The sequence below is a fragment of the Paroedura picta genome, chromosome 5 (genome assembly GCF_049243985.1).
Source record: "Paroedura picta isolate Pp20150507F chromosome 5, Ppicta_v3.0, whole genome shotgun sequence".
Lineage (NCBI taxonomy): Eukaryota > Metazoa > Chordata > Lepidosauria > Squamata > Gekkonidae > Paroedura > Paroedura picta.
In genome coordinates this window covers 57082187-57105035 of record NC_135373.1, presented here as the reverse complement: position 1 = coordinate 57105035, position 22849 = coordinate 57082187, and the positions used below count along the sequence as shown (strand labels likewise).

At 39.5% G+C, this 22849-nt stretch overlaps 1 protein-coding gene across 11 annotated transcripts in view; it reads right to left on the bottom strand.

Moving 5' to 3' along the window:
• KMT2E (lysine methyltransferase 2E (inactive)) overlaps positions 1-22849 on the bottom strand; it is an 85282-nt gene that overhangs the window by 36480 nt on the left and 25953 nt on the right. For 10 of the 11 annotated variants that reach the window (XM_077338114.1, XM_077338118.1, XM_077338117.1 and 7 more), the window contains 7 exons: positions 21976-22205; positions 21002-21082; positions 15768-15826; positions 12143-12315; positions 10444-10482; positions 3115-3327; positions 2-132 (listed from right to left, as the gene is read on the bottom strand). In XM_077338114.1, the coding sequence (XP_077194229.1) occupies positions 2-132; positions 3115-3327; positions 10444-10482; positions 12143-12315; positions 15768-15826; positions 21002-21082; positions 21976-22205 (926 nt within the window). Of the gene's footprint in view, position 1; positions 133-714; positions 817-3114; positions 3328-10443; positions 10483-12142; positions 12316-15767; positions 15827-21001; positions 21083-21975; positions 22206-22849 lie in introns of those variants that run through there. The other variant, XM_077338119.1, reaches the window with a different exon arrangement.

Genomic DNA, 22849 nt, shown 5'->3' with positions numbered 1-22849 from the left:
CCTCTTAAAGAAATATCCATTAGCTTCGAATTGTTCTCTCAGCATGAACTTTCCTCGATATTCAATCACCAGCGCATCTGGAGGCAAGTCTTTGGCAGCTTTCAGGATTTTCTTATTTTTTTGAATATAGCTCTAGAAAAAGGAAAGTAGAATTTCAGAGTCTCATTAAGTGATTCAGATTAGTCCTATTACCAGTTTATAATATAGCCTATAAAGAACAACATGTAATTCTAATTTGTTAATGATATTTCTCTTTTAAAAAGCCAACTGATCTTACTCTGGAAAGGGAAAAACTAGCTACTGCCGCTTAATAAAGATATAAACAAGTGCAGTAATGCCTCTATAATTCAGTTTATATCTATGTAAACATCTTAATTTGGTTTTTTGGAAAGGACATCTTCAGAGTATCAATTCATTCTGAGATTTGTAAACCAAAACAAATCTTTCAATGTAAATTAGGATACTCTTTCTTCAAAGATGTTTTTAACACCTACTGGTGGGGGGGAGAGAAGGAATGCAAAAACATGAAATATGCAGTCTCTTCTTTTATTTGTAAGCAAGAGCAAAGTACAGATGCATTTTAATGAAAGTGTCAACATTCTGCTTTCTAAGAGAAGGAAACCTCTTGCATTGTTTCAATAGCCTTAGGTGGGAGTATGCCTTTCTAAGCGAAATCTTACTGTACTCTTGACACAACAACTAAGGAACTCACACCTCTTGTAATTGTGTCACTTCTGATCAAAAGAGAATTGGCCTATATCTAGGCGAAGGTCTCTGCAAGCAGGGACATTCTTCCAAGGAGTGTGTCACGTGCGCCATGCTGATGCTAGAGGGAAAGAAGCAAAGATGCTTCTTATTACAAGATCTGAGAAGATAACTTTCCTTTATGCTTAGTCTCTCTCTACCAACATTAAGTGATCAAATAGCTTGCAGATTCCTTCTATGGCATGATAGGCAGCTAGTGCTATAATAGTGTTCTGGTCCCTCTTCTAATTTACTGGAATATTTACTTGGACAGTTGGGGAAAATACTGAATGACATCTTTAAAGGCCCAAAGTTTCATAAAAGGGAACAGAAGGTAAAAAGTCTTGGTTAGATGTAAGAACACTCTAACGGGCTCTTAAATTTTGCCATTGGTGAAACACAGGACACAATGAAAGGAAAATCTGTACTTTTAATGGGTACTAGGCCTAGTTCTGCATTTACTAATTTTCAAGTAATGCACACTGCATTGGAGCAATAATTGTCTTCCACTCAGAAGGGATTTAATGGTAGTCATAGGTGCTGTGACTATTAATGTTAAGTTAATGTATGGTGATTTATTCATCTTTCATGTTGGAAAGAACATTATTATTGTGATTTTTACTGCACAGCCGTTAGTTATATATTTAATCTTTTTGATCACCACAGCAAATTCCATTGAGAAAAAAGGTATACGCATTCAAAAGCACAGATAGTTACAATGCTGCAACCTAGGTTGACACAATTCTAAAAATTAATAGCTGTATGGGACATCTAAATATACATAAGGTTACATGTTCCTTTGTTTATATATTTGTTTTGTTTTTAAAAATCAGGTGGATTTTTTACTTAGTCTGTTTATAATTAGACTGGATCTTCCCAGAACAATAAAAGAATCAGAACACACTAAGTGGTTAAGTTAATAATAATCCAGGGCAGAATGATGTTATAACAAATGTGAATGCGAGTGAAATATAGTCAGATCAGCTTTCTTCCTGCATCCCCCTGTGGAGCCTGTGGCTTCATACGGGGGGGGGGGGGGGGGGGAGAGAAACACAGACTACCTACACAGGGAATCTTTTACATTTACTTGACTAAAAAGACTCTTACTGCATGGCACAATACATGAGCACCACATGTTCTTTATACCAACACTTACTGACGTATCCTCTAACTGAATATTTATGTCTTTTAAAAAGAGATACATATTGGTTTTCTACATTTACATCACAATTTGGCAAAGCGACAGTAGTAGAGATCATTGTGCATCAGAATGCATGTATAAAGTTCCTCTGAAGGTAATAGTATAAGAAGAGAGAGTACCAGTTTGGTTTGGATGCCATGAAGTCATTAAGCTCTCTCTCTCTCAGGACATCAGAAACCACAATATATGTTATATTGCCATGTAACATCAACCCAAAGAAAATCTCTTTTCTTCTATGTACTTGCAATGGCTGGTAACTTCAAGGGAAGGTGTTTCTATTTGAAAACAAGCAGCACAAAAAGCTTGTATTCAGACTGGCTGGGCACAGTCTGCTTCCTCATGGCAAAGAGAGGCAAGACAGAGCTGTTCCGCCAGGCCAGAAATAACATCTAACACTGTTGGCCTCCTAGCCTGACCCCACCAGGCTAAGAACCTCCACTCCAGCTTCTGTAGGCTTCCCCGCTCCCATCCCCATAAGAGAAAGCACCATTTAATACTTAACAATTTAATTGCACAAGATTTTATTTTATTAGTTTTTATTGTTATCAATCTTGAATTTTATGTAGGGATTCTGTGCATGGCACAAGATGTAATCCACTCTGAATTTCCAATGACAGGGCAGAATATGAATCCCATAATGAATGAATGAATGAATGAATGAATGAATGAATGAATGAATGAATGAATGAATGAATGAATGAATGAATGAAGTTCCTTCCAGAACCAACAGCACTGTATAGAACCATTTTCAGGTACTGGATGTCGTATTTAATACATTTTAGAATCTATCTATATAGAGTAAGACAGTGGAGAATGTTTAAAACCTGGACTTAACAATTAGGAGGTACCACATCTCTTAGGTTTGCTCAGTGCTTGTTTACATATACCACATTTTAAACCAGTGTTGCAAAGTTTACAATTATACTGATATGACAGGTTTCCCCCCCTTTAAATAGTATGGATCCTCATAACAGATAACACGTTATTCCTTGTTGGGTGACTAAATTAATGAACAAGGAAGTGCTGTCCTGTAACAAGAACTTTAGAAACCTCCATAAGAAAAGAAGGATGCTCCCAGTGCAGCAGACCCCATTTCTTCTTACAGGCATGGAAGATGTTAGTGCTATTTCATGCAAGCCAGAGGCCTACTTCACTTTACTTTCATTTACCTCTACCGGAGGCTTGAAAATTGCGTTGCTGGCGATAACTTCTTTTTTGTCCTCTCCGTTTCCTAATCTCAAAGCTATTCTTTGGGCCTCCCTTTGAACACCTTCGCTGTACTGGTTGTTGCTTGCCTCTTCATAACGATCCATCCATGCCTTGATTTTCGTTTCCCATCCAAAACCTGAATTGTCAGAAGGATCAATTTCTGGAGCTGAGCCCTAAGATCACAAATTAACAAATATAAATTAGAAACTTCAGAGCAATTGGTGAATAAGAAGACCAGTGTGGAATTCAGCCCTCTTACACATTCTTTCCTTTTTTTATTATTGCCTTCATGGTTTACCAGGGTCACCAAGTTGCAGTGATGGTAAAATGTGCCTGTTCTTGATGGGAACCCCAGCAACCCCCGGCTTCTCAATTATCCACTGGCTTGGGCCCAGTTCTGCCTTCCCTACATCTCCTTCAATCCTCACTTTAAATACTGCATGGCGCATGGTTTCCTTGGATTCTTCCTTTCAAAGTCACTGCCAACTCTGTCCAGTTTTCCAGCACTCTGGTTTCCTGTCCCCACAACATCATGTAATTCTATTGACCCTAACAATAAGCTTTTCCTTACCAGATTTTGGGAGACTTTTAAACCATAAAGAGGGTAGGATAGGGCAGTTTTGAGGAAACTAAAAATATCCAGTATTAGATCTGAACTGTAGTACAAGGACAAAACACATTATTTTCAAATCTTCATTATCCCATAAATCTATACTAAATGGAAAGCACGTCCCTTCACACAAGCAGAGATCTACAGTCTTCACAGATTTCCCATGCAAGCTTTGGCTGCCTGTACTGCAGAGCATACTCTGCCAGATGAGCAGTTCTGGTGACACAGGAGAAGGCAAAATAAGGAGGAATCAAGAAGTACCAATTTGGCAAGCATAGCACCACTTATGATTATTTGGATCCAAAGCAATCTCTTTGCCAGTCAAGATTATCTAGATTAATAGTTCCCAAAATGGGTGGTACTGCTCCCTGGGAGGCTGGTTGGATTAGGGGTCACTAAGAGGCAAGTGAGTAGCCAGGTGTTGCTGGAAGTAGGCCCCTCTGACCATGTTGTTAATTTATTTATGACTGACCAGGCTAGAGCCTAGATGCTGGCAAATGATACTCTCAGTTTCTGCCTGTGTATAGTGATGCAACACTTAGTGCAAATACATATAGATGGAATAGCTGAAAATGCTGAAGATATATTGTGCAGTATACAGGGGACAACAGAATTTGCATTACTGTTGGATGAGTCAATTTTGCCATGGAATTGATCTTTGCTTCTTACTTATGTGTACTTTATAAAAGATAAAAGTTTTGTCCAAGTGTTGTTACTTGTAAGCCACCTAAAAATAGATACTAAAGGGGAATCAACATTTTGTTCTTGAGCAGCTCTTCAAAGAAAAGGAAAACATATCATAGAATCATAGAATTGGAAGGGGCCATTCAGACCATCTAGTCCAACCCCCTGCTCAACGCAGGATCAGCCCTAATTCTGCTTATTAACATCCTGCTTATTAATTCTGCTTATTAACATCCTTGCTTGGGCAACTGATACACCGATGACTGGTCACTACCATGGGTGTGCTGCTTACTTAAAAAATGCTGTCCAAAATGTCTTTGTCATTCATTGCCAACATCTAGTTGCAAAATATGAGCCACTGCCTGCACAAGTCATTACTACAGTGGATAAAACTAAAGCCTGTCCACTCAATGATAAACTATCCCAGGACCTCTGTGTTGAGAATGAAGATTTGGAATACCTGCTGCATCATTTTTAAATTTATTAGCTATCAAAACACAACTGTGTGAGATGTTTTTATATCCTTGACACTGTTGGGGAATTTTTTGAAGACACAAATGTTTTGTTCAGTAATGAATTCAAAGAGATAAGGCATGACACTCTTATTTATCAGAACTACTTACAAAGTACAATTAAATGAATTTGTAGTTGCAAAAAAATGTCAATCTTATTAAGGTCAAATTTGTTATCTATGTTTATTTCAAAGTTAGCTCTATCCTGACACAATATGGGTCAATGTGACAGATACCAATATCCCAGTCTCTCTGAGCTAGAAGAGAAAGGTGAGATACAATATGATGAACTGAAAGTTTTTTGTGACCATTTGGATATGCTGCAATCTGAGAAATTTGAGGATATTCTTTTGATGGAAATTTCAGATTGGGAGATTAAAACATTGGGGTTACCTGAAGGTTTCTTCTCTTCAATGAGGCAAAATCACCCAAGCTGGCTAGGTCACATTTCCTCTTGCTACAGAGCAGGGCTATGCAAATTTATGTATAACTTTCTTTGGGGTGTGATCATTTTGGACTAAAAGAGGGACTAATCAGCTGCCGGTTTAGATGGTGGGCAGAGTTCACATTTGATATAATAAATAAATGAATAAATAAAAGATGGGTCCTGTCTTCAGTACCATGGAATCTTTATGAAAATTACATAATTCACTCTACAGCAATAATGCCCACAAGTTCTGAAACTATTTTAGCAGAGGTTACAGCTATGAGAAAGGAAACTTCCCATGAAATAAATTTTAATTTATTAATTTATTTATTAATGATATTAGGAGTTCAAAGGGCATTTCTGTCAGAACCTGCAGCACCTTGGATAGATTCTAAGTAGGGAATCTGTGTTTGATTGGCAGAGCTAATTGCATGGCACTGTTCTGACCAAGCAGTAATATCACAGCTCTCTCAGCCTCACCTACTTCACAGAGTGTCTGCTGTGGGGAGCAGAAAGGGAAGGCAATTGTAAGCCACTCTGAGACTCCTTCTGGTAGAGAAAAGCATAAGAATTCTTTTTCTTCTAGAAATTTCCTGACATATCTGTTTGCAGAAATTCTAACCAGTGCCCTGTGTCCCAGAACTACTGTGAGAGCTGTTACTAGCTTTTTAAAAGTATTTGGTTTCAGACCCTGTCTCCAACTCTCATATGGAAGCATCATCATGTCCTTATGGAATGGTTTGAGTAGATCTAAGCTCCTACTAAAAGGTAAAGGTATCCCCTGTGCAAGCACCGAGTCACGTCTGACCCTTGGGGTGACGCCCTCTAGCGTTTTCATGGCAGACTCAATACGGGGTGGTTTGCCAGTGCCTTCCCCAGTCATAAGCTCCTACTAGAGGCTCACTATTTAAAAGTAGACCAGGTAGTTGCTGGTCTCCTTCCTTGAACCATAATGTCCACGATTTCCTGAACTTCTATGGTATTAGCTGTATCCATTTTAGGTCTGAGTGCAAAACCTTGAGAAACAGGACCTTGAGTTAACAGATCCCTCTTGAGAGATAACTGCCACAAAGCACTCACTGACATCCTGACTAGAGTTGGGTGCTTCGGCCGCCAACTAGCAAGCTTCAAGTGCGATCGGCCGCTTCGGCAGCTGAAGCACCCAACCCTAATCCTGACATCTTCACCAGCTCTAAAAACCATAGGATTCATGACTAGAATGGAGTGATGAAAATCACCTATGCTCCCTGTTTAGCACCCTGCTGATTAGAGGAGTCTGAAGGAAGGAAGGCATATAGTAGGCCACACAGCCACTGGTGTAGAAGAATATCTTTGCACTCTGCTAGTATCTCAAAATTTCTTGACAAGAATCTGGGTACCTGTTAGTGGATGATGCAAACAGGTCCATTAATGACATCCTGCAGCAATCTGTGACATCTTGAAAGGTGTTTCGGTTCAGAGTCCACTCTCCTGGGTCTGTGTTCTTTTGGTTTGATCAGTCTGCTTGCATATTCATCAGACCCTTCTGACAATGCATAATTTTTTTGCCAGTGCTATTTAAAGTATTACCACTGCCAAATACAGCCTTTTCCGTTCTTAGTATCTTGTCAAATAAATCAGGAAAGGGGCAAAGTGACAAATGCCAGTGCAGAAAACTCCATCCAGTTCAGGAAAACTCTTCCATCCAGACTGGAGGAGGTTGAGGAGCTTAGTTTCTTTAATTACTCTACTTGATCATTTCAAGTGGCTGTGGCATTCTTTAGCAGCCTCTGATACTTCTCAGGTTGGAAAAGTCTACAGGAGCTGTCAGAGACAAGAGTCCTCCCCCGACCATTCCCCTTTCTCCTTATCAGAACTTGCCACTATGGAGGTATTGATTGAACATATCTCCTCCACCCTAGAGTCTGATTCTGATTCTGCTGCCACATGGGCCCATTATGCACGGCCACCAAAACGGCGATTTCGAGTCACATGGAAAACGCGGAGGGGGAAGACGCGACGCACACCGGTTATGCACGGGGTGGGGCCCGACGGCGGCAAAACCCAGAGTAACCGATTATGCACGCGGCAATCCGGGCGCCGCTTTTGGTTGCGCCCCGGTCACCCGGAAGCTGCATTTTCTTCTGCGTTTCGCTGACGCGGCTTTTTCGGCGGCATGCACCGAAGCTGCAGCCGGTTGTAGCCGGCACCGTGCGTTATCGGTGATTTTAGTCACCGCCATTCCACCCTGAATGTGCGCTAAAACCCCCGTGCATAATGGGTCATGATGAAATTTTTTCCAAGATGGTTCTTGTCACCGCCTTAGAGATCCCCTTGAAAAAGATGAAGATATATCCTCTTAATCCTCTGCCCCCTTATGCTGTGGTTACTTTTATTTTGCTGCTTTTTAAGGCATTTGGGTCTAGGAAATTTTCCTCTCAGGAGGATGATCTTGGTGAGGATAAAGATGACGAACTTCTCCTTTTTGCTTGGTGTCTTTTGCACTCCCAGCAGTCAGGCCTCCTCTGCCCACTTTCAGTTCCATACCTGGGACAATCTGTAGCCATTGGCACTTCATTCCCCCTGCGTGCCCGAGGGTGAAAAACGTATTTGTGGTGGGTTCACCCAAGGCCCAACCTCTATGCCTGTGCATCCAATCTGCTCTGACTTGACTGAAAAAGGCAGGCAAACATGGCACCTGCCATACTGGGGCTTCCCAGGTCTGTTGGAAGGTTTGGGAAAGCTGGCTGGGATCAGGTGAAAAGAAAATTTTCTATGAAAAGAGACCACCCAGTCTGGCATCCAAACCTGTGTAATTGCACCCCCGGGCTTTGGGTGGGAGAGCCTCACATGCAATGCTGGTGTGAATGGTCCCTGAGGACCTAGCAGCCTCCAAGTCAGCACTGGGACAATCAATTGCTGTAAACTCCACATGGCCAGTAAGCATTTGCCTGGGCCTTAATAAGGCTTGCATCAGCAGCATCTAAAGGGCAGAAGAGAAACCCAAAGCCTTGGATCTTCCTGCCTTGTTTGAAACCATGACCACGGGATTAACACCTTTACCTTGCCTTTCTCCTGCACTCAAAGCCTCAGTCAGGAAAGGCATCAAACCTTTAATTATTATTTATTTTTTGTAAATCTTGGTTTCAGAGCTCTCTTAGAGCTGTGCTCTTCCACTGTGATGGAAATGATAACGGTTGTGTTGTTTTTAAACAGAGCTAGGCTTGAGTGTCCTGCTGGAGCTGTAGATCTATCAAAATTTGAAGGGCAGCCTCACTCTGATCTAGGAGTCATACAAAATTTGCATAGTTCTGACGGGAGCAAGAGAAGGTGTAACCTAACTGGCTTGGATGATTATCCTCACTGAAGGAGAAAAATCTATTTTCAGATGCTGAGAAAGTTGGGATAGTAGTAGTAGAACTTACTGAACTACAAAATAACACTAAGCCCATGTTTAAGAAACTGTTCCAACAGTTTTGGTAACAGAATGAAATTTCTGATCATAATTCAATATTATGAACAGTGGTTAAGAAGTTGCACTTCCAACATTATATTTGGAGGAATGTAGTTTTAGGATTGTGATCTATATTCTCCAAGTAAAGAAATCAACTCCAGATTATCAAGTGTGGTGATTTAGGCTCCTACTAAGTGACGTTAGACCAGACATTGAGAAACTGGTATCACTTCATCAAGCCCCCACATTGCATTAAACCACCCAGAGCCGTATGGAAAGGCGGTATAAAAATCTAAATAAATAAGAATTTACTGAACAGTGACTTTTACTAAATGTACTATCTAAACTGCTCGCTTAAGGGAATATCTTACTTTGAAAAGTTGCTATCACTGGATCAAGTTCTACAATTTTGTTGAATTCAACTAAAAGCTTTTAACTGGATTTTGAAAAAATGGGAAATTATTACTGCTCTGAATTGCATCTTCCTGAGTGAAATAGCAAGTTCTATATAATTCAAAATTTTATTTATTTTTCAGGGTAGGGAGGGGGCACTGGGGATGAGTTTATGAAATTAAGAGGTGGTGGCTGATTTAGAACCAGCAAACACACACTGCTATTATCTGTTCACCAGCGGTACCTGTACAGTAAACATCACAAACACTTTTTTTCCAACTGATAAAAAAGAAACAGTCTGCCTCAACAGGAATGGCAAGAAGGACTATCAGTAAATTTGCATATTAAACTTCTAGCACAACACTGATCTTTGTTACTATTAATGTGACAGATGTGGACAATTAACCACATGTCATTTAAACAATAATTATATCTTTCAAAGCACTACCATCTCAAAATTTGAAAGGATCTAAAAGTTAATCCAATTCTGAACTGTTATTTTCATCATTTTCGACCTCAAAGAAATAAAGTTTCCATGGACTGAATTACTGTGTGTATCCTGCTGAACAGAGAGCACTCCTTTTCACATGCTGCAGAAGATGAAAGAATCTAAAGCAATCAAGAGGTTCTGAAAATTGTACATCTCTACAGGATATGCAGGAATTGTAACTAACTAATACTGTAGAATGTCTGACTTAAGTTACTAGAAAACATTCTGAAGAAACAAAGGACAGAAAAAAGTATTTTTAAACATTGATCTCTTTCTATAATACAATATTTTGTGGGAGCTTTTTCCAACTTCCATTAAACAGTTCTTGACACCTTTTCCCCTTTAATTTGTCAAGCCCTCACATATCTGGTTGGCACTAACTTTCACCTATATGCAAACAACAAATAGTGCTAGTTTTATGAACTATTTAATTGATCTTTTGTTTAAAAAAGCTAATACACAGGATGCATTCACACACATGAAACTACTTTAATTAACAGCTAAATTAAAGTGTTGAGTTTTAAGTGATGCAGGGCATGAAAGTCCAGTCTCTGGTATTTGTTGTGTTTATTCACACATTCAAAATTATAATAATGAAGTGAGGAATACATGGTACAAACCAATTTATTACCTCCCAACTCCCCTATGAAATTAGAAAATGGATAGGAAAACATTATACCAAAATCAACTCGAATGATGGAATTGCAAGTATTTAGCATTTCAACAGAAGTTCTGTTTACCTTAACTCTTGAGGATTTTCGAGAACCTTCACGAAAAGCCTGAAATACATAAGCAACTGCCATGTTAAAATTTTTTTAATTAAGCAGATATTATCTGGACGAAAACAGTAACAACTTCACAAAATGTGTCTTTTGCAGAAGAAAACCCAAAGCAAAACTTCCTAAAAACGTTCAAAAAAGAAAAGCTTTCAGCATCACAATGAAAAAAAAATTGCTTCATGAATGCTCATTTTACTATTAGTACAGCAAGTTTTACTCTCCATTTTGTCCAATTTGTTCAAGATTATTGTAGAATCAATGGCATGTCAAAGAGGAGTATCAGACTATTCTAAAACCGAGAAACTGTGCTCATTTTGTTATCTTAGATTTCATTTTACAGCTTCCAGTACCTGGTCTACTCTACTTATTTTATATTATTTTTTTATATTATATTTTTATATTATATTATATTCATTTATTCCATGGGCCATAATAAAGGCTAAAATGAACCATTGATCTTCATCACATTTGGGAAGAAATGAAATCTCACTTTGCTGCTATTTTTTCAATCTGGGAGCCAACCTATTCCAATGGTTTTGGAGATTTACTGAGCAAATAACCTGTCTTCCTTACTATACAGAGCTATATTTGGATCTTAGCAGCTATAGCTAGGCTAGAGGCATTGCAGGTTTCATTCTTGTACACTCTTTTGCAAGCTTCTAACTGCATTTCAAATTCTAATTTACTGCTGGAAACTAGTTATAGCCATATTTCTCTTTTGGCTTGGGAAGCTGCAGTAAAATTTAAGCTCTTCTTTAGATTGTGAGACTTTACCAGAGCTTTTAAGACGGACTCAGTGTTACTCCCATAGATAATCTGGGGGTAATAATGGAGGATAAGATAGTGAATTTGGGGTTTAATTTGCTCTTCTATTGATATACCAAATGTTATAAAGTTTTTGTAATCACTGAGGAGATTAGATCAGGAAGTTATTAATTTAAACATTAGGAGATGTTATTTCCCCTCTTTAGGGGATTTTGAAGCCCCCCTTTTTCTTGTTTTGCCACATGTTTTTCCTCTCCCCCCCCCCAACAGTTCCAATTTTGGGTCAATAATTTTCCTTGGCTAAAATTTTTCTTAGTGAATGCTCTACTACTTGCAGAATATCAAGTCCATGCAAGAGAATTAGCTATCCTTGAGACACTCTATAATTTAAACTGTACCTTATTTTGTATTTGGTTGTTATTTATATACATCTAAAAGAGCTAAATATATATTGTCTTTACTGAGGCTTTCTCCTGTTCACATTATTTTCATCTGTTATATCTTTTGGCTAGTAATGATAGCTATTAATGGTAATGTTCATATTTTGTGGCCTTAGAAATAGACAGGATTTGTTTTGATAGCTCAGAGGCCCTACACCAGCTTCCCTTACCAGCTGCCTTTAATCTACTTTTCTTTCTATAGGCCCCTGCTTCCATCTCATTCCTTTGAGATCTTAGCATCCATATACTAACTCAGCTCTATGGTTTCATTCTATTCAGTAGTAACCTATCTCTATGGTCATTTTAGTGGGAGAAAAACCAAGTGACCCTGATTTCCCATCTCTGCATGGTCATATTTTTACATTTCTAAAGGCACCTGTACAGAATGGTGATACTTCAGTTTGAAATAATGAATTACTAACAAGACAAAGTCGTTTGAGATTATATAGGTTTACCTTTTTACATTTTGTGATGTTTTGTTCTTTCTCTCCACTTTTCTTCCGTTTCTTTTCAGTGACCTTGGTAACTCGTGTAGCAGTCAGAGTAATTGTAGTTGGTGTGTGTTGAAAAGCAGTATATAATTCTACAGGGACCTCATCACCACTTTCTGTTGCACTGGTATCCCCATCTTTAAAGACACAAAAGAAGCATGGAAATAAGTCATGTAAATGTTGTCCAATACTGAAATATGCCTTGAACAAATTATGCTAACCACTGCAAAATATATGGAACTGAAAATGGAAGAAAAACCTAAATGAAAATAAAATCAAAAAGCAATTTCCCCCCCCCCAAAAAAAATTCACATGTTGTGAAAGCTCATAAGTGCTGTATAAACCTGTAATGAACTGAAAGATTAATGCTTCACAGAGCCAGAGACCCTCTGAGTGACAAGCTGCTCAAATGGATGCACTGGATAGTGTCAGTTGAGAAGAAAGAGTTGGGAGCTGTCTGCCAAACAGAACTAAATTTAGCACTGACTGAAGACTGGGAAGGTTGGCAAGGAGAAAGATTGCTGAAGACCCCCATTTGACTAGAAAAAGGGGCATATCTTCTAGTTTAGACAAGTAATTCCCTGCCCAGTTGAAAAGATAGCTCAAAAAAGTAGAAAGTGATCCCTGGTTTGTTTAGAGAAGGATTTTGGGTACTCGGTAGTGTGCCCCTACCTTTTTAAAGTTGAAGAATCTGTTAAACTTAAGAATTTATACTGAAGTTTTTAACAGGCAGTGAAACCAAAGCATCTCACCTCAAATATTTTAGAATCTTGTGAAAAATGTAACACTTGCTGGAAACAAATTAACTGGACTTTCTGACTACTAAGCTACCACAGAGTCATTATTGACTTACCTCAAACATTTTATCCCTGATTTAACTAAGATAACTAAGTCGCAGTTTGACACCAGAGGGGCCCCATCGATCTTCCCCCACTGCCCCAGGTTTTAGAGCCACCTACTACATCCACTGCCTTCTCAGGGCTTATAGCCACCACTTCAACATATGTGACTGCATGCTTTGGGTATCAGGGGTAGATTTAGGGGTTGGAGCTACCCCATCTACATGTGTCATAACATGACTTTCTTCCCAGGACTTTGATCCATGATATCTATTTCTTTGTCAAGGCTTTGATCCACAACATCTACTTCTGTCTCAGGGCTTTGACTCATCAAATCTACTTCCTTCTCAAGGCTTCAAGTCACCATGTCCACCTCTGTCTTCGGGCTTTGACTCACCATGTCCACTTCCATCTCAGGGCTTCAAGCCATTTCATGTTGGTTTGTATTTGGGTGTTAGCATGGACTCAGCACTTGGAGCCACTTCATCGACATATATCATTGCATGCTTTGGGGGTGCTAGGGCAGACTCGGGGCTTTTGAGCAATCAGGACTTCCAAACCACATCTACTTCCGTTTCAGGGTTTTGACCCACCACATCAACTTTCTTCTTGGGACTTTGAACCATCATTTCTACTCCTCTCAGGGCTTTTGATACACCATACAATTCCTTTTCAGGGCTTCCGCTGGATGCATCACTCGTTTGTGCTTTGGTGTCAGGGTGGACTAAGATCTTGGAGCCACCACATGCACATGTTTGGGTTTGAGTGTTAGGTAGACTCAGGGCTTGGCTTCACTATATCTAAATATGTTGTTGCATGTTGGTTCATGTTTGGGTCAAAGGTTGACTCAGAGCTGTGAAAGCAGCTGTGCCTCCCATATGCTCCAACTGTGGGTCCCCATTTTCTGGTCAGCCTGTGGAAATGTTTCTGCATTCTGTCTGTCTATCTGTTCTTCAGAATTCTGGAAGCAGTAACTCACTTGACTCAACAAGGAGATGGCCACTATGCATAACCACATCTCAGGGCTTGGAGCCACCATTATATATGACTCAATGCTTTTGAGCCACCATGTCTACTCCTATCTCAGAGCTTTGACCTATCACATCAACTTCCATCTAAGTGCTTTGATACACCACACTGACTTTCTTCTCAGGGTTTTGACCCATCATGTCAATTTCCAGCCACTACGTCTAAACCCTTCTCGGGGCTTTGTGCCTCTACATCTAATTCCTTGTCAGGATTTCAAGCCACCACATCTGGTTCCTTCTAAGGGCTTGAAGTCAACACAACTACACATGACTCAGGGTTTGATGCTACTATCCCTGCATATGTTATTGTACACTGATTTGACTCTCAAGTTGTCTCAGGTCATATTGCATAGACATCCAACCTTTCAGGTCCTAGCTAATTTCAGTTAGGTTTTATATTTTCTGCTCAGGGCATACTGCCCTGGTTGTGCTGGGTTGACAAAAATGCTCCCCCTTCCAGTTTCCACTCAAGAGGGGGGGGGCATAACTCAGACCTCTGAAATCCAATCCTCACCAAACTTGGAGGGCAGGTAGAAGAGAGTCGGCCAGAGATGCACTGTGAGTCTGATGTCTTTAGCATCTGTGGGAGGGTTCTACTACACCAAAAAGTGACTGAACAGTGGCTGGACAGATACTTATCCTGGATGCTTTAGGCTGATCCTGCATTAAGCAGGGGGTTGGAACAGATGGCCTGTATGGCCCCTTCCAACTCTATGATTCTATGAAACAGGTTGAGTTCATGATGGTCCATGTTTAGTGTGTAGGTACGCCACAAACTGAAGCACATTTTCCCAGGTTGAGCACATCCCTTTTTGCCTTGTTACTTGTGACTTGAAGCACTTATGTAAGCATATTCTTTTGCCACGCTTTTTGCTGTTAAAATATTGAGAATATGCCTTGATCAGGATTACACTTGTAGCCGCGGATCAACAGAAGAAACGTCTAATACATAGCCTGGACTATTTACGGACTATTTTGACAGAGTTTCTGTGAAGAATGTTGACAAGATCCTGGGATCGGTGAAGGCCCCACTTGTACACTATATATCCTTATCCAAATCTTCTGCAGATGCAGTAGAGGTCCTGAATAACAGCCTAGCTGCTGTGGTTCAGAGAAGAAATTGAAACTAAATCCTGAAAACACAGAGATAACTCTGTTTGCGAAGGCAGAGATCTTGAAGGACATTGTGCTCCCTGCTTCTGATATGGTTTATTTGAGCCTGTTTCCACACTGGAGGCTTCATACCAGGCTGCAGGCAGGAATCTGAGTCAGGGCAAGTTGCCCTGCCTTTTCTTGCTTCCACACGGGGGAGCATTTGGCCCAGTGTACCTCATCTGCCCTGGATTTATGCTCCCACACAGGAACAGGGGCAGTAAAGTTAGTGTGGAAACAGTCTGACCCTTGTTGATTCAGTTAAGAGACATGGAGTTTTACTTGACCCAGATACTGAATAATTGCGTTTTCTTACAGTAGAAAACTTTCTGAAGAGCTTTTTATTTTGATGTGTCAAAGAAAGGCAGAAGCAGTTTTTTAGAGTGTCAAAATAAACTAAATTCTCATTACATTCCATGTACATATTCTGCTTGATTAATGAAAAAGTCAATCTAATTTCCTGGCAAAATATTAGTAACTTTAAATGAAAAGGTACAGGGCATTCCATGTCAATATATTAAAAGAGTTCAGTAATCAACTTAATTAGATTTCATCAACTTTGGTACCTACCTGACATGTTTTCCCTTTTTCTACGTTGCAGCAATATTGCCCTTTCTTTATCCAAGCTCCTGTTTTTTTAAATAAAAGGAAACAAAAATCGTATGTTAATACAGTTTAAGGAAATTTTTCTGCAGAAGCTACATATCAAAAGGAAGAAATAATAAAAAATATAAAATGTGACAATGTTCTATATTAAATCTATTTCAGCACTATTTATATTGTAATCCTATGTAAATATGTCAGTTTAAACTCACTGTAATCAATGGGGTAAAACTCGAGTAATCCTGTATAGTATTATTCTGCAAAACACCTAACATGGAGTTGTCTCTTCTAGCATTTTTACACTAGATGTAAAGTCCAACACTAAATAGATATACCAATAACAAAACACAGCAGAACTAAATAATGCAGACACATGCAAAGTCCTCTGCTTTTTTGTTGTAGCTGCATAGTTAAACAGGAATAACTATTTAGCTGAAACTACTAAGTAGATATACCCATATACACACATTGTTTAAATTTTAAAACATTAAAACTTAAATAATTGTGAAAATAAGTTTAGAAAAATACCATTTTGAAATTTACGAGCATTTACAGCACGTTAAAAATAATTTAAAAAACACCTCTGAATCTCAAACAGCAGCAGCAAAGAAATCATTGAACAATTAAGGTCCCATCAATAAGATCTGGCAGAGAATGAGGTAAGCAAGGGGAAAAAATGGAGGATTATTGGGGAATAATCAATGAAAAGACCCTTCTAGTGGCCAATGTTGCATCACTAAATTCTTGAAGCACGGAGTGGGGAAGGGGGAGGAACTTGCATCTCCTACAAGCTTTTGCCTCATAGAAGATAAGCAACAGCATTTTGAGACAACTAAAACTTCCTGACATTCTTCATAATTAGCATCACATAGAACAGATAACAACAAATATTCTGGAAGTCACCTAAGCATAAATGATGGCAGCAGCGCCCTTTTGTTTTAATAGCAGGTATGGATAATAGATCAGCCTACATTTGTAAAGGGCATTTTTGTTCATAGTTATTACACAAAACTCCACAATGAAAGCTGGACCCAACGAAAACGGCAAACATTAAACTTGGTCTTTCAGACAAACTAAGACCCAAACTAAGACCCTGGTATTTTCCCTGATAACCAGCTTTCAACAACTCCAGTGTCTTAACATGTATTGGGTTTCAGTTTACTCACTCTTGTCCAATCCGTTACAGTCTCCAGACATCAGTACATGAAAGCAATAGACTTAGCTGGTTCTAATAAAAAAGGAATAGAGCTGGTATCTTCAGCATACTGATGACACCACACTACACATCTCCATATAAACTTCCCCAGTGGCTTCATATAGGTGTTTTAAATAACATGGGAGACAGACTAGAACCCTGGGGTTCTCCACAGGGCAGGTAGCATAGGGAAGAATAGTAGCCACTTCACAATATGTTTTACAGGTGAAGTACTGGAACCATTACAGAGCAACATCTCTCCTCCCCCCAACCTTAACCCCACAAAATTCTCAAGGAACACAGGTCAAATAATATTGGAAGACCTGAGAAATCCCAAAGATTTTTTTACACATCCCTGTCCTCTCTTTGGCAAAAGACATCAGCTAAATTGCAGTAACTAAGACCGACAGCCTCTAATCTGGAAAAGTGGGGCTTGATTCCCCATTCTTCCACATGCAGTCAACCGGGTGACCTCAGACTGGTCTCAGTTCTCAGAGCTCTCTCAACATCACCTACCTGATGGGGTGTCTGTTGTTGGGAGAGGAAAGAAAGGTGATTGTAAGCTGCATTGACATTCCTTCAGGTAATGAAAGAACAATTCTTCTAATCAATGTAAAAGGATCACCATAAGTAACTGAGACTAATCCGCCTTACACTCCTCAGTACCTTCTTTAGCTACAACGCTATGAGCATCTGATGCTCAGGCTACTGAGGTCAGTTTTTTCTATTCTGACTGGTAGCAGACTCTGAGGCCTTTCATATCACCTGACATCTCATCTTTTTACTGGAGATGCTGGGAATTAAACTTGAAACTTTCTGCATCTGATGCAGATGCTCTACCACTGTGCCACAGCCAGGTTAGGCACCTAAGTTCTGTTGGGTCTAATGACTTTAAGGGTACCCTTACAACTTTGACAACTAGTGGAACATGCTTCTTCATCCAAGATGAACTTGCCATCTGATTGGCCATGTCTACCAAGATCTCATGGCTTTTTGCTGTTAGCCAAGACGAGGCAAACATTCAAAATTAGAATCCTCTAATGCAGTGTTTCTCAACCTGGGCGTCGGGACCCCTTTGGGGGTCAAATGACCCTTTCACAGGGGTCGTGGCAGGGCAACCAGCTTGGCCGGGGGAGGGGGACACACCATTCACACAACAGCTTTGTGGGGTAGATCAAGATAGAGCGTTGGTCTGTCTAGAGCAGCCGAAAAGAGCGAGATTGGCATAGTGGGACAAGAGGCAGAACTGAACTGAGAAACGACAGAAAAAAAAACCAATTTATATACAATAATGAACAATGGATCTTCACGCATTTGTCAGTTTTGGTTTAATTTCTGTGAAAGAACACTTGCATAATTTTACGGTTGGGGGTCATCACAACAGGGGGAACTGTATTAAAGGGTCGTGGCATTAGGAAGGTTGAGAACTACTGCTCTAATGGATCAACTGAAACTCATATCAACAACTGTGACTAGCCAAGTTGTTTCTGGTTCAGAACTTCTGATCAATGAGTTGTCAAGGTGGAATATTTTATCTGGAAAATCTTCTCAAACAAGCTGTAGAAGTCTGATGACAACTTTACTGAAACAAGAGATATGGGCTTGGCTTCTTTCAAGCTTAAAAAGCTCTAGTAGATGGCATTTTACGATTGCAGGCTAAGAGAGACATATTTCTTTGCTGTCAGCAACACCTGTTGGACTCCAAGCCATGAAAGGCTGGATTTGTTCTAGTTTTTTTGCCATTTACTCCCATCATCATCCTTTATTTTCATTTATTACTATGCTTAAAAAGAGTGCTTAGAGTCAGTTACTTTGAACCCTCATTCCAGTGACCAACCACAGAATTAACAAAAAAGCCTATCAAGGCATCTGAAAGCATCCTGAAGTTCTTTCAGTCCAGAAGGCTGGGGTATAAAAGATCCACCACCTAATAAAGTTAGGGATTCATATAAACCTAAACCTCACTAGGTGACAATTTGTCCATGAGAACAGAGCTAGGCTAGCTGCAACAATAAATTACTTTATACTGCCAGACAAATGATCTATCAAGGTCAGCATTACCTACTCTGACATGTGGTGGCTTCCATCATCTCCAATGCATAGCATTGCCTTACCCAAACTCCTGGTTCTCATTAGGACACAGAGTGTTATGCTCTGAGGCTTGATAAAAATATGTTTAAAAAATAACTGCAGTTATTTCATTCCCTTCAAGCCATTCTCGTGTTCATTCACACAGTATCAGTAGCTAGAAAGGCAGATGTCTGGCTGCGCAAACCCTTTTCTCTTTTTCCGATAGGATGGAAGATTTTTTGACGCTTTCAGAACATAGAGGGAAACAGATGCTGAGTGATGGCAATGGATTTCTAACTGTTCTTTTTTTTCTAGCTATACCTGAACACTCTATTGGAGCTTTGAGCATTTCACATTGGTCTTCAATCAACGGGCAAAGGGAATATTTTACATCTTGATGAGTAGCTCATGTTGGATCACAAGAAAATTTGACATCACTTACTCCACAGGTGAACATCTCAGTATGAATAAAGTCCATTCGGTGTACGATCAGTGCTCTGTATGTCTTTGTTAAATTAATGATGTGTTCAATCTGAATTCTACTACTGAAAAAGTACTAGTGCCAAAATATATTTGGTATTGGTTCTTGCTTATGGAGGCAATATGTACTTTTAAACCTGTATTTTATGTAAATGGACATTGGGATTAGGCACATATCCTGAACCATAGGACTGTTGTTTTAAAATATTTTAGCATTTCTGAATATATTAAATTATATATATTTTGTATATTTGCACTATGTGCATAGTTATTTTTGACTTTCTTTTTCTTTGTTCCAGCCTTTTGGATTACTTTTCCAGAGCAGCAGAATACAGATATGTATTTAGGCATACATTCCCTAGCACACACGTCAGGTTGGCATCTGTAACCTGCCATGGTGTTACTGTATGCATAATTTGTGTCTCTGTGTTCTCTGCAGAAGGAGGACAGAGCAAGCATTTGATGATCTTGGGTTTGCTTTGATGTATAGGATTATTTATAGTATTGCTTTGATCTCTGTGTCAGCTATATGTTAACCTTATGTTGATATTTGGATGCCTGGGAGTAGAGGAAGCTTTGTGTTACCTGTAATGCAATGTTCTTACATACACAAAGCCTGGATTGGAATTCACACCTGGGCATTACAACTGTGCCTGGAAAGGGGGGATGTTACCTTACACTGGGAGGAGGGTGATGTGAGTTGAAGGTGGATTTGATGGGAAATATCTCTCTGTGTGTATCACCAACCAGTCTTAACAAAGAAATCATTAGCTTAGTTCATTTCTTTTAACTAAATTGCTTTTGCTGAACATACTAAGCCTGCTTACTGAGAACTTGACTGAGAACCTGACTGTGTTTGGAATTTTCCACACAAATGTGTATTGGTGGTAGTTAGTGCACAACCCAGCACAGTTTTGCCCACACAGGTGAGTTGATCTACATGTTAAAACCTGTTCCTGACCTTTTTGGAGCAGAGGCTAGATATCTGACAGAAATGCAGATTCTGTGAACTTTAGCCAGGAGAGAGTGAGCAGGAAGGGTTGAGTCAGTGGGTCTGTGGCCCTTTGTATACCCAAGGAAATGCCAATTGCCACTTTGGTGTCAAAAGGCAAATTTTCTCCAGGCCAGATTGGCCAGGGATTCTGGTGGTGGTGGTGGGGAGATCATATGGGCACGGATCTGAGGTCACTGTGAGTGGGCAGGTAGTTGTGAGTTTCCTGCATGTGCAGGGGGTTGGACTAGATGCCTCTATGATTCCATGGACCACTGAATTTTTGTTTGTTCATTCATGTTAAAGAATGTTTTATGGATAGGACAGAACATTTCCAATCAATGACTAATTCTGCAATAAAATCTAACAATATCACAGGAGATTTATTACAAAATATGATATGAAGATATCCTGGGCATTCAAGCTATGAAAGCAATAATTTCTGATTAACCATATATTACTCACCTAGGTTGACAACGTTCACACAGATATATGTCAGGAATATGCTGCCTATCGATCCCCATGCAATCAATGTGCTGCCAAACACTTAAATAATAAAAAAATATATATATATACAAGTTAATTGCAAAAAGTATTCAAATAATACTCAAGAATTAAAATACTTTGAACTTTCCCTTGAAAAGGGTATAATACTGAAGTACTGTGCAACAATTACAAGGTCTTCTCCACTACACATCACTTGTTCTATATATTATTTCACAACACCCACCATTACCTTTCTTCCCTTGAGAACACAACTCCACCCCCAATTTCAAAAGAAAATTCAAAAGGATGGGACAATTCAATCCATGGATGCCATCCAAAGCAGCATGCCAAAATGTCCCGTAGGGAAATGAATTTTGTTCTTTTGCAGAGTTTCCATTTCAGAAACTCATGTACAAATTGGTCTTTGGACTTGGTTCATAAAGTAGGCTGCCAATTCAAAACCAAAAACAGATCTAAGGGCATCTGCTATCTGGTACACTTACTACTTTGTCCCCAGGGTTTCGCTTTAGAACAGCACAGACATCTTTATAAAATGCATCCCCTCCAGTGCATCCTAACAGGGGCATTAATGATGTAGGCCCTGGGTACAAGATAATGTGTACACCTATGTTGGTTTACTTCCCTACTACTCAGTGCTTCCCCCTTATCCTTCTAGAGATCCACAATGAAATCTATACCATAAGGTTTTTTCAGTGTAACCCCCACTTGACTTCACGGGCTTGGCTGACCTGTCAAATCTCCTGCCTATACAGGCAAGCAAAACAGTAGCCACCACAAATGGTTTCTTCCATTTTTTTCATGCTGTCTTTCAAATGCCTGCAATAAGAACTGTTTGCTGGGGGGGGGGGGATGGCCCTCCCATGATAAGAAACATATTTTGTGGTACACAGTAAAAATACTTAAACATTTGTGTAGACGCAAAACTACTTTACCTGCATTTGTCACAACAGATCATATATCCATCATCATGTGTAAATCCACAAATGCACCTGGTTATGTCCGTTCCATAGCTTCCATCCTCAGATGTGCTGATAGTCGTAGCACTGGAGGTCTCGTCAAAATTGGGAGCACTATATATGCCTACTTCATTCTTGCTTATAAGAACTGATGGTGGAGGAGAAGCTGGAGGTGTTGGAGGAGGGCGAGCGCCATAGTTATGATCCTGGAAAAATCATTTATAGAAAAATCACCTATTTCCGTTTTTCATGTTGGTTTATTTTAATTTTTATGGAAGTAGTTTCAATAATCCCCTCATCCCAGTCTTCTCACAAAGAAATTGTAACTTTATGATTTCCTTCAGTGTATCTTTTCCTCTAGAGATGGTTGTTGTTGGCTTTTTCACTATTTGTTCTAGGTCTTTGGAACATCCTCCCACAATAGGTTTAACTGGCCCCTTCATTGTTGGGCAAGGACCTTTTTATTTCATTCTCTTGCACTGTTGAATAGGATGTTCTAGCTATATATTAGTCTCATGTTTATCTGTTATTTATCTACTATTGGTATAAAAATTCCCTGTTGGTCCAAACTCTTAAAGTAATTTTGTTGACATTTCATTTTATCATGTTGATGTAGGACACTTTGAACAATCTAGCAAACCTGGGCATAGACATAAACATTCTTAATAAAGTAAGTACTTGAAACTTTTATTTAACTGAACTTTTAACTTTAACAGTGCAAACAGTGCAAACAGTGCAAACAGTGTAAGGATACGTTTCAACAGTACAGGCCCCTCTCCATGGTTTTCATGTGCTGATGCAGACCTTCAACAACTACATGTCAGTGCAACCAAGTCATAGACCCCTGCAC